The 12633-nt window shown below is 45.1% G+C and overlaps 1 protein-coding gene across 2 annotated transcripts in view; it reads right to left on the bottom strand.

The window, feature by feature from the left end:
• Positions 1–12633, bottom strand: part of WIPF1 (WAS/WASL interacting protein family member 1) — a 115180-nt gene that overhangs the window by 13551 nt on the left and 88996 nt on the right. For both annotated transcript variants that reach the window (XM_089690476.1, XM_089690477.1), the window contains exons 4-7: positions 8942–9124; positions 6658–7728; positions 4103–4309; positions 1435–1548 (exon numbers count right to left, since the gene is read on the bottom strand). In XM_089690476.1, the coding sequence (XP_089546602.1) occupies positions 1435–1548; positions 4103–4309; positions 6658–7728; positions 8942–9124 (1575 nt within the window). The remainder of the gene's footprint in view (positions 1–1434; positions 1549–4102; positions 4310–6657; positions 7729–8941; positions 9125–12633) is intronic.

Here is a 12633-nt window from a genome sequence, read left to right as displayed (position 1 = left end):
GGGTCTTTGAAAGGGCACTTAAGAAAACATTTCTTTCTATGTACCCCAATTCCATTACAACAGAGTAGAGAGGTGCAGACTGAAGAAGTTCCAAAAAATGCAGCATGGCTGCAATTTTCAGAACATCAGTGTAGCTCACCTGAAGTGTGTGTTGGTCTCTGCATCACAGTCCATAGACATTACTAGAATGTTACTTTATCACACTTCAATAAAGAAAAAAAAAAGGTAAACAGTGCCTTCTATTGTAAAAATGCAAGGTACTGCCCCCCACCATCAACACACAATGGACTCCAGCCTGCATGCATGCTAAAACAGATTGTTTTAGCATTAGGCTATGGGCCCTCTGGGGTTTTATCTTTGCAGAATTGCCTTGATGTAGCACTTCAGGTGTGTTTGCAAATGTAAGCAGCAGAAAACTTATTGTTAACTCAAGCATAGGAATGCGCTAAAAAAACACATAATAAGTGTCCAAAAATCAATATGTGAAAGTCCAAAAAACATCTTAAAAATATAAAGTAACTTGTGTGAAAAAATATAAAACACCGTGAGCAATCCACCACCGAATAAATAGAATACACTCACCAGAGCTAAGTGCTGATCAAATTATAGACCAGCCTTAGCGCTTTTGCTCTGGGAGCGATGAAAGCAGCAAACTACCACTGCAGAGTATTACACCAAAAGTCTGGAGTTTGCTGCTTTCATCGCTCCCAGAGCAAAAACGCTAAGGCTGGTCTATAATTTGATCAGCACTTAGCTCTAGTGAGTGTATTCTATTTATTCGGTGGTGGATTGCTCACGGTGTTTTATATTTTTTCACACGAGTTACTTTATATTTTTAAGATGTTTTGGACTTTCACATATTGATTTATGGACACTTTTTATGTGTTTTTTTAGCGCATTCCTATGCTTGATTTATTTAATGCCAAAGTAATTTTTTTGGATTTGGAGTTGCTGATATATATAATTAAGGGTGTGGCACTTTTCTAAGATCATTTTGTTCAAAAACGTATTTTTAACATAAAATGTTAAAACTGTTAAATGTAGACTTTTGCTAAATGACTGGAGATTGTGCTGGGGATTTTTTTTGTATTGTTCTGAGGATAGCTAGTCTAGCATAGGCCTTAGGTTTGAACCTCCTTTAACCTTATACATTTGTAAAAGGATATATTTATCTACAACCTCGTTCCTTAAAGATCTTTAACTAATATCAATGATGAGTTTTCTATAGATTTGAATGAAGGTCAAGGTGCTTCAGCGTACAACTAATGATGTGAAGATTCTGTGCAATGGTAGCGTGATTTCAGCACAGGCCACACAGTACAGGTCTCAGAGTGGGGTTGTAGGTACAACATGTATAAAACATTAAGAATATACGGGGGGTTAGGGGTAAAGAACGTGCACTTATTCTTTAAAAGAAAAGAAAATTATACTCACTTCGGCTATCATTTCTCATGAGTTTACTGGGGTAAGACTTGTTCATCGGTATGTAAGGTTCCGGTGGTGGCAGATCAGTAAATGGGCGGAATGAAAATCGTCGTTCCCATTCATCTATATGAAGGAAAAAAAACATAATAATAATGAAACACACAGATAACAGTATCCTACAACAAGGATAAAACTAAGAATATAATTACTGATATCATACAGAAGAAGAATACCTGAGCTATCCTAAAGCGGAGTTCCAATGAAAATGTAAAAAAATAAAAGTCAGCAGATACAAAAACTGTAGCTGCTGACTTTTAAAAGCTTCACAGCCAGGTGCCCACTGCGCATGCGCAAGTAGCGCTGCACTTTCTGACTGGTCTCGAAGTCTTCTGGGACCTGTCACAAGTCCCAGAAGACTACAGGGAGGGAGGGATGACAACTTCCATTTATGATTGTCTAGGCGATCTCAGGGGAAGTGAGAGCGGATACCTGTCAATTTCAGGTACCCGCTCCCCCCCTCTCCAAATATGCCAAATGGAGCGGGGGAACAGTCCTGAAAGCGGAACTTCCACTTTTGGGTGAAGCTCCACTTTAAGTATAAGATTCAGTGGATTAGCTAGAACCTTCAGGGCCCTGGTGGAAGAAACCATGAAGGGCCCCCCCTGACCCCTGGCCAGGACCCTTCCCTCTAAGCCTGGTGGCAGCATGCCAGGGTTGGGCGCAAGTGCAACCTTTGTGACCCTGGTAGTTCCATCACTGGTGTCAGTAGTTTTTTTTTATTATTGTTATTTTGTGTTTTACCATTTTTTTAAAATGTAAGTATAGACATCTTTCAGGGTAGTTAGTACAGGGCTTATAAATGGAGTGGGAACAGGTTTAGGATTTGATAGGTTTAGCCCAGAGTTCCACTTTAATGTCAGGATCACCAGGTATTATGTCATTAACACATTAATAATACCTACAGATTAAAAAAAGCAACATTGCCTATAAAATTGCTAAAATTACATTACCATGTTAAAATTTACATAAGATTAGGTATGGATCTACTTTAATGCTACCCATACACTGTGCGCTCACTGAGGCAGGATACTCCATAAGTACTGAATAGCAAACAAGCAGAATCCATTATTTATTCTCAGGGGGCCCAAATCTAAATGTGGACCTTGCCTTTTATTGCAAATGGTATGTTAAATACCCCTATTAAATTAATGACAGCAAACATGCAAAATATAACAATCACATAAAAATTACTTTTACGCATGTATGAAAGGAAGTACTTTTAAAGGGGAACTGTGAGGATTAAAATAAGGGAGCTATCATTGTTGGCCTTTTTAAATGTACTTGCTTCATGACTGTCATCCTGCTCCCTGCTTTGCAAGATCAGTACCTTGTGAGTTGGAAGAAGCACGAACTCCCATTGTTTATGTGTATTCCAAGCCACTGGCTCAGCATGTGCTGAGGGTAGGATCTGGATGATGACTGGATATTTGCTTGTTTATAATAAACATTAAAAAACCTCTCATATTTAGACAGGGTCTCTTTAAAATGTTGCAACCCAAAGTGCTGCTGCTTATCAGGATGCAGGGTTGGAGAAAAATGTCCATCCTGTAATATTCTGCTTTACTGAAACAGAGATATGCAACCATGGTCCCACGTAATCTACAAACATCGCAGATGTCATCCTGAAACAAAATTTTAGGTATTATGCAATGGGAGTTTAATGTGTAAATAAAAACGCTGCACTTTTAACTATGTAATTATCACATTGTCCAGGCTAAATTCACAAAGTTTTAACACACGGATTAGGCTTTTGGATTTAGATTACAATGGATTAGCTGAAAATAACTGCCACTTTTTGAAACTATGGATGGGCTTTTTTTAGACCTCATTCACACCATACGTGCAGAAAAACTGATTTCACTTGCAGAGACATCAGTTTACAGCGTTGTTCACACCATAGTGCAGAGACATCAGTTTTTCTGCATGCGTTTTGCAAGGACACAAAAAAATAATTGTTCTAAATTAATATGTGCCCTGTTCACACCACAACACTGGTATCACGTACAGATTTTTTCTGTGCAGGAATCTGCAACGTGTATAATACTCATTGACACAAATGATGTAAACTGATGTTTCTGCAAGTGAAATCCGCGCATCAGCTTCCATCACTTTTTCTGCGCATATGGTGTGAATGAGCCTTACATCAGTTTTCATGCACGCTTCATTGAGTTTTAGGGCTCGTTCACACCATGGTGCAGAGCCGTCAGTTCTTCTGCACACGTTCTGCAGGGCACAACGAAATCAATTGTTTTCTATGTGTCCTGTTCACTAGTATCACAAGCAGATTTTTTACTGCGCAGGAATTTGCATAAAATTGTATAAGAACTCATATAAACGGACATGAGAACTGATGTAAAATGATGTCTCTGCAAGTGAACTTTGTGCATCAGTTTCCATCAGTTTTCATGCAGATTCCTTTACAGAAAAAATCTGCACGTGATACTACTGTTGTGGTGTGAACAGGGAACATAGAGAACAATTGATTTTGTTGTGCCCTTGCAGAATGCATGCAGAAAAAACTGACATCTCTGGACCATGATGTGAACTAGCCCTTGGGGTTCCAGCAAAGGGTTTTTTTGTAATTATTAAATGCACTTTTTGATATAGGTAAGCTTACCTTCATTAGATGAATCTTGATAACCATTTCTCACAGATGAAGAAGGTGGTGGAGGGGGCAGAGGCCCTAAGCCTGGTCGTTCTGGAGGTGGTGGTGGTCTGGAGCCAGTTCTGGGGGATTCTGCTCCAGGTTTCATCGGAGGCTGGGGTATTGATCCTCTATGAGTAAATCCATTTCTGTTAGAAGGAGGAGGTGGAGGAAGTTGTCCTAGACAGAAGCAGATTTAGGATATGTAACTATTATATGTCTACATACCAGTCCAACATAATGACTGATAGGATAACACTGCCACCTATCTTCATATCTGAAAAGCTGCTTGTATGTATGGTTGTACACAGGGGCGGACTGACAACTCATGGGGCCCCCGGGCAATAGGGGATCATGGGGCCCCTGTGTCCTTGCCCAAACTCAAAAAAGCCTATGAAAAAGGTACCAGGGGTATCTCATGGGGCCCCCTACTGACCCCAGGCCCTCAGGCAGTGCCCGAGTTTCCAAATGGTCAGTCCGCCCCTGGTTGTACAGTAGAGGTACTGTTAAAGTCACTCTACTTATTTACATATTGAGATGTGCCACTTGTCATGATAAAAACAGAACATCCTGGCACATTTAGTTTGTGTACTATATCTATAATTATACCACTACTATGTATATATTTGCTGAAACCAATTGGTACACACTGCAAATCTGCACTAATACACTGCAATGGATTAGCAAGTAGCTTTAAATGTATATCTAAACCCAAGAACAAAAATGTAATATAATGCAGCTTAAAGGATAAGTTCATCTTTGGGAACATGTTACATGTTCTACCCATTTTTAGGGTGGAACATGTAACGTTCCCATAGCTGCAGCCGCAGCCCGCCGCGCCCCTCCCTCTGACAGCTAATACAGGGAGAAGTCTCCCCACACTATCTGTCAGATTTGAAAACAGCATGGCGGTGCAGGGCCCTGCCCACACGGCCGCATCATTCATTCACTGACTTCACTTTCAGTGAACTACCACGGTGCTGTGGACTGCCATGGTAGTTCATTGAAGCTCCCTGTTAAAATATCTGCTTGCTGTACGGGATGTATGAGCAAGCAGATATTCTGACAGGTCTGCAGGAGACATCTACTGATCGCTGGTGCAAAGCTTTCCAGGCTCCTGTAGGCAAAAATAATAAATGCACATTTTTGTGCCTGCAAAAAAATATGCATTTATTATTTTTTTCTAATAGGTGAACTTATCCTTTATCAGCCCTTAGATGCGTTGGCTGCATTAGCTGTCTTTGTATCAGGCTTTTTTTCTTTCTTTGCACTTCTGTTCTGTGAACAGCAAACTTGCTGTCCTTAGGTGGCTAATTATTATTTAACCCTTTTACTGCCACCACCGTAAGGTTTAAGGCAGTGGCAGTGGGGGCTGTATATACTCTACTGGCAGCTGCCAGGAGTGTGTGTAAAAGCTGACAGCAGGCTTGTACACTCCACAAGCCAATTGTCAGCTTTCTAATGAATGTGATTTGATGGCTGTGACCCTCCAGATTATGCCCTCTCTGTGCTCCATTAGCTTTAATAGAAGGCAGGTGAGACATCAGGGGTCTAATGCTAGGTTCAAATATGTGTGGGTGGTGCGACTGCGGATCCGCACGAAAATCCGTGCAGGTGCAGCACCCGCACAGAGAAATGCGGACCTACAGGCGGGTGCCATTAGTTCTAATGGCACTCTGCCTGCACTGGAAAACACAACCGTGCTGGGAACCGAGGTTCCCGTGCTGGGAACCGAGGTTCCCGTGCTGGCTGCGTTTTCAGAAGAAGTGCAGGGACTTCTTCCCTGCGTGTCACGGGGCACGGGAGTCTATTCAAATGAATGGGCTCTCGTCCTGCGCAAAACGTGGCCCACACGGCCGCATATATGTGAACCAGGGGTTGAAGACCAGATGTCTTATGAAAGAGATCTTGTCTTAAAAATATTATATCGCATAGGTGTTTTTTTGCCCTCCATATGATGTAAAAAAATGCAAAAACGGCTCTGCCAGCTAAAGGGTCAAGGGATAAGTACATTTTTTTACTTTTCTACCAAATTTTCTAAGCAAATGATTTTGCTGGCATGTCTGAAAATGATTTACATGTATCAGTTGCTTTCCATCCTCTGTCATATTAGAGCAATAAATCCTCCTAAAGTGAAACCAGTGAACTCAGCAAGTAAGCATTAATTACAGTGATTTGAACGGCTCTCCTGCAGCATGGTGCCCAGGGAGGATGCCTCTTCTGCTACTGCCTGGTCTTGCTTCTCTTTAGGGAAGAGCTTGAGTTTGGTCTGAACCCAAGTTCAGCCTAACTTGGAGGGAAGCTGTCAGTGATGGCCTAATCAGCTGCAGGAGCAACAACGGCAAGGATGCTTGTGACATCAGTGACCCAATATGGCCACAGGGGCCTATTAGACCATGTTAGATCAATGACATTGGCCATATTAGCACTTTTTAAAAGTACTAGAACATCTAGCTGCCAGATCCCAGAAATATTATATTTGTGGCTAACATGATATAATATATATGATACCAGGTAAAGTTGTTTACCAGTTCTTGGAGGTGGATCTCTAGATGGTGGTGGGGGTGGACCAGAACGATTAGAGAGCGCAGCAGGTGGAGGTGGAGCAGGTAAGGATGAAAAAGAAGGATTTCGTTGAGGGGGTCTTGGCATATCTTCAGAACTGGAAGGGGTAGGAGGAAGTGGTGGAGGTCCAGGGCGGCCTGGTGGCAGAGGAGGTCCCTGGCTAGATGAAATGGGTCTAGGTGTGGAGGGAACTGGTGGCTTATTGTTTTGAGGTGGGGGAGCTGGGGGTCCATCTCTTCCAAGTGGAGGTCTATTTCCTGTTGGAGGAGGAGGAGGCCTGTCATCATCTCTACCAAATGGTGGTCTATGTCCCACTGAAGGTGGAGGTGGCCGATCATCATCTCGGCCAAATGGAGGCCTATGTCCTGCTGGAGGAGCAGGTGGCCTGTCATCTTCTCTGCCAAATGGTGGTCTGTTTCCTGCTGGAAGAGGTGGTGGACGGTCATCATCTCTACCAAATGGAGGTCTATGTCCTGATGGTGGTGGCGGCGGCCTGTCATCATCCCTGCCAAGTGATGGTCTATTTCCTGTTGGCGGAGGTGGTGGTCTATCATCATCTCTGCTGAATGGTGGTCTGTTTCCTGTTGGAGGAGGTGGTGGTCTGTCATCCATGGAACGACTAGGTGTTTGAGAAAGTGATGGCTTGTTCATAGAAGGCAGTTGTGGAGGCATTGATGGAGATGTTCTGCTGTTACCACCAAATCCAGGACTTTTATTTAAAGAAAAAGGTGAAGGAGCAAATCCTGCGGTCATTTGCCTGTTTCCAGCAGGGACTGGTGGAGGGCCTCTGTTGTAAAGACTTGATGGCATGGGTCTCGGTGTATTAGGGACTAAAGGTGGTGCATTTTCTGATCTTGGACTAAAATCGTTCCTTGGAGGAGGTGGCATGCGGTTTCTCTGTAGTTCTGGGGCACTGCTTCTTATGCCCAGTTGAGGTGGAGGGCCTCTTGGAGATGCACTTGGTGGGACAAAAGGTCTAGGAGTGGTTGTTCTTCCACCAGGAGGCAACATTTGTGGTCTGCTTCCCACTGAATCTAAAAATGGCATAATTTTGTTAAAATATTATAGTTGCGTGAGTACAAATTTTAGTACAGACAGTTGCAGAAAATACTATGATCAACTGACGATAAACTTGGTGGGTGGAACTGAAGACAATGTGCAAATTATTTCTTATCAAAGCAAGTAATCAGCAACCACATCATGTCTTTTTTGTGTAACTTACCTTACAGTTGCAGGACTCTATACTCAGGTATGCGCTGCTACTTGTGTAAAGTGGCACATGCATGCAAACGCCAGACTGTCACCAGGGATTCCTGGCATCAGAATACACCAGTGTGCTTATGCTGTAAGGAGGAATTCACTTGTGGGAATGAGCTCTTAGTGCTTCTTAAGCTAGGTACACACTGTGGGGTAGATTTACTAAAACTGGTGCACTCAGAATCTAGTGCAGTTTTGTATAGTAGCCAATCAGCTTCTAACTTCAGCTTGTTCAATTAAGCTTTGACAATAAACCTGGAAGCTGACTGGTTTCTATGCAGAAATGCACCAGATTTTGCACTCTGCAGTTTTAGTAAACAAAAAACCCCAAAAACTGACAGATTCTTTCATCCACACAAGTGATGTGAATGCAGGAATCTCTCCCGCTATGCTCAGTATTCTGACTGATTAAATGCTGGTTTCCCAGCAGGACAGTTCAACAGAAACAGGTCTAACTATCAGCTTTTTTTTAAAACAGAGAGGGCTACACACAGATCAAAAAATGTTTGGTTCCTGCTGAACTGGCCAAATTTCTATACACTGTATGTGTACCCAGCTTTACTCTCTCTGTATAATATTTTATTAACTGTTATGTTATGGGGAATTTAAGAAAAAAATTGGAACTTCTGTAACAACTTCATAATTGTATAAGGATTAAACCCCACAGTAGGCAGGAAAGGAGGAGGGAAATATGGCAGGAAATCTTGCCAGCAGCGTGTCCAAGAGAGATAAGAAGGTATACCCTAACTAGTCTATTATACTCCACCTGCACTTTAAATATTAGTTCTGTGTGTACTGAATAGAGATTCTGTTCCAAAATGTATTTTTTTGGCCACTAGGTGGCACAAGTCATTCCAGCAGCACTGAAAACATCATTCAGTTTAATTTAATAAATAAAAATTTGCAAAACTGTTTACATTATATAACACTTCATAATAACTTAGACATTTTTAGATAATACATCATATAGAAATAGAGTAGTAGAAGTACCATTTTCTCTGCTTCCTGATGATCGTAGCTTTGGCATTCCTCCGTGAAACAAGCCACCTAACCCAGGAGGTCCTCCAAAGCCTCCTCCACCTCCTCCCATTCCTCCACCACCACTGCCACCACCACTGCCACCACCACCACAACCACCACCCATTCCGCCGCCTCCAGGAGATGTTTTGGGTTCTATTGGAAAAAAAGAAACACAATTATTTTTTCTTCCACCTCAGCATACAATTGTATATTAAAAACTACACTTTTGTGACAAGGTAAGTATATAATAGCTTCAAATGTGTTTTTTTTTCAATTTAGAATGGGCTACAAGTCTGCATGAATAAACTTCTGATATACAGTATACAACAAGAGTTTATATTCTTTTTAAAAACGCTCTGTCTTTTATCATTCAAAAACTATTCTTTAGCTCCAGGCAAGTAAAAGAGTCTGGACCTCAATATATCATCATGAGAGAATGATGTCATCAGTCTGCTGCAGGCAAGAGGGAGCATTTCCTTAATCTCTTCTCCAATGATCACTTGGATTGCGGCTGCAGAATGCAGCTGATTTGCGTGAAATAGCTTTTGTACATACTGTACAAAACATAGTGGCTGTTGAACAGGCACCAGGGTTTACACAACTGTGTCACCAGGGAAAATGTCTTACACCAGTAAGTAGGTGCCAACCCTGGACAATGCCTTCATAAAGGTGGTGCCGGCCTTATGGAGAGAAAGTAAATCAAGGCATTGTTAGGAGGAGCTTTGTGATCTCTAGGACAGGGAATGTTTGTCAGGAATGGACTGGCCAGCAATGGTGGGACTCACCTGCCTTTTGATCTGCAGTACCAGGGCTGGCCAGCGGGTGCTCCCAGCAATCAGAGACTCAACCTTTCAGCCAGCTAACACCTGGAACTGATGATACTGGTGTATTTAAGGGATGGCCAGACTTGCAGACTCTGCCTTGGTGTTGTGTTTGTCCTGGGCCCTGTATCTGTCCTGCATCCTGTTTCTGTTCCTTTGCTACCTGTTCTGATCCCTGGCTTGTGACCTGACCATCCCTCTGCCTGACCCTCTGTACTACGCTGCTTGCTACCTGTTCTGATCCCTGGCTTGTGACCCTGACCATCCCTCTGCCTGACCCTCTGTACTACGCTGCTTGCTACCTGCTGAACCTGGCCTGTGACCCCGGCCATTCTCCGCTTGCTCCCCCTGTACCTACCTGCCCAATTGATATTGACTCGGCCTGCCTGAGGACGCTTGCTTGTATGTACTGTTATCTGTGGGTGGTTGGTTGGGTTTGTTTGCACTGTATTATGTTTAGTATTGCACTGCGTTTATGTTTGTATTGTTAGTGTTAATAAATTACATTGTTAATCACATATCTGAAGTCTGCGTTTCCCTGCGTCAGTCACACACCTCTGGTCATACCTGGGAGCCCTGACATTACACCAAGGCCAATCCTGACCAGAAGTGGCTGCACAGGGAAGCCATCTTGGCTTGTTGATGGGAAGGATGGATCTGGATGAGGTTGCGTATTTATATCTGCTAGTGTTTGATGACAGGGAGTATGCTTATCAAACTCTGAAGGAGTATACCCGGGATGAACTGCTAGAATGTATACGGCTCGCTCATGTTCTAGTAGATCAGGGCACAGAGTTCTCTGAGGTGCAGCCTTTGATTGAGGTTTGTGCAGAGTTGGTTTCATCTGGTTCCCCCGAATGCAGGGATGAATTTTTGCCACCATTTAGTGCAGACCAGGTAGAGTCCCTGGTGTGGTTATTAGAGGATGATGTGGGTTACTTTCTGGAGCGTTATTCCACATGTTCACCACAGACACTAAGAGATTGTATAAACGCAGTGCAGTCATTGACCAGACAGGCTTTGTGTAAGCTCAGCTTTGTTCAACCCATACTGCAGACATGGACAGACTTGTTGCACCCAGCCTCAGTCAGCTTACAAAGACCCAGTCCTGCTTCTAACTCTACTCCTGTATTCCCACCAGCTCCTCCAGTTACAGCCCAGTATACTTGGCTATCTACCGCATGTCAGTACCCTGTTCCCACTCGCTGCACCTATCCTGCCTTTAACCCTGTAAAAAAGCCCTCTGTAGCAACTGCTCCCTCCCCTGTTCCATCCTCCAGTTCTTCTCTGTCTCCAGCTGCTCCATTCGTTTGCAGACCTGCGTTTACTTGCAGTGCTCCAGTAGTTAAAACCAGAAAAAAGCGAAAATTCTTTCCAACCAATACCATCCTGCCAGTATCCAAACCGGTGAGCCTGCCTTCCGTGGTTCAGCCTGAAGCCTCTACTCAGCCTGAAGCCTCTACTCAGCCTGAAGCCTCTACTCAGCCTGATGCCTGTACTCGGCCTGATGCCGGTACGCAGCCTGATGCCGGTACGCAGCCTGATGCCGGTACGCAGCCTGATGCCTCTCTTCAGCCTGATGCCTGTATGCAGCCTGATGCCTCTCTTCGGCCTGATGCCTCTACTCGGCCTGAAGCCTCTACTCGGCCTGATGCCTCTACTCGGCCTGATGCCTCTACTCGGCCTGAAGCCTCTACTCGGCCTGAAGCCTCTACTCGGCCTGATGCCTCTACTCGGCCTGAAGCCTCTACTCGGCCTGATGCCTCTACTCGGCCTGATGCCTCTACTCGGCCTGAAGCCTCTACTCGGCCTGATGCCTCTACTCGGCCTGAAGCCTCTACTCGGCCTGATGCCTCTACTCGGCCTGAAGCCTCTACTCGGCCTGAAGCCTCTACTCGGCCTGATGCCTCTACTCGGCCTGATGCCTCTACTCGGCCTGAAGCCTCTACTCGGCCTGATGCCTCTACTCGGCCTGAAGCCTCTACTCGGCCTGATGCCTCTACTCGGCCTGAAGCCTCTACTCGGCCTGAAGCCTCTACTCGGCCTGATGCCTCTACTCGGCCTGATGCCTCTACTCGGCCTGAAGCCTCTACTCGGCCTGATGCCTCTACTCGGCCTGATGCCTCTACTCGGCCTGATGCCTCTACTCGGCCTGAAGCCTCTACTCGGCCTGAAGCCTCTACTCAGCCGGACGCCGGCATTCAGCCTGATGCCTCTACCCAGCATGATGAACTGATCCAGCCTGACGATCCTATTAGGCCAGTTGACTCGATGCCCGCTGTTGATCCAGATGATCCGGTACCTGATCCGGTGCCCGCTGTCGTGCCAATTGACTCAGAGCCCGCTGTCGTACCTGGTGACTCGGTGCCCACTGCCTTGCCAGATGACGCGGTGCCCGCTGGCGAGCCAAATGACCTGATGCCTGGTGACCCAGTGCCCGCTGTCATACCTGGTGACCCGATGCCCGCTGTCGAGCCAGACGATCCAATGCCTGGTGACCCGGTGCCCACTGCCTTGCCAGATGACGCGGTGCCCGCTGGCAAGCCAAATGACCTGATGCCTGGTGACCCAGTGCCCGCTGTCATACCTGGTGACCCGATGCCTGCTGTCGAGCCAGACAATCCGGTACCTGATGACCCGGTGCCCACTGTCGTGCCTGTTGACTCGGAGCCCACTGCCTTGCCAGATGACGCGGTGCCCGCTGTCGAGCCAAATGACCTGATGCCTGGTGACCCGATGCCCGCTGTCCAGCCAGACGATTCAATGTCTGCCCCAGTGCCCGCGGTCATGCCAGTTGACTCGGAACCCACTGCCTTGCCAGATGACGCGGTGCTCGCTGTC

The sequence above is a fragment of the Staurois parvus genome, unplaced genomic scaffold (genome assembly GCF_062004578.1).
Source record: "Staurois parvus isolate SC_StPar_1 unplaced genomic scaffold, SC_StPar_1.0 ptg000530l, whole genome shotgun sequence".
NCBI lineage: Eukaryota > Metazoa > Chordata > Amphibia > Anura > Ranidae > Staurois > Staurois parvus.
This window is presented reverse-complemented; position numbering and strand designations above follow the sequence as displayed.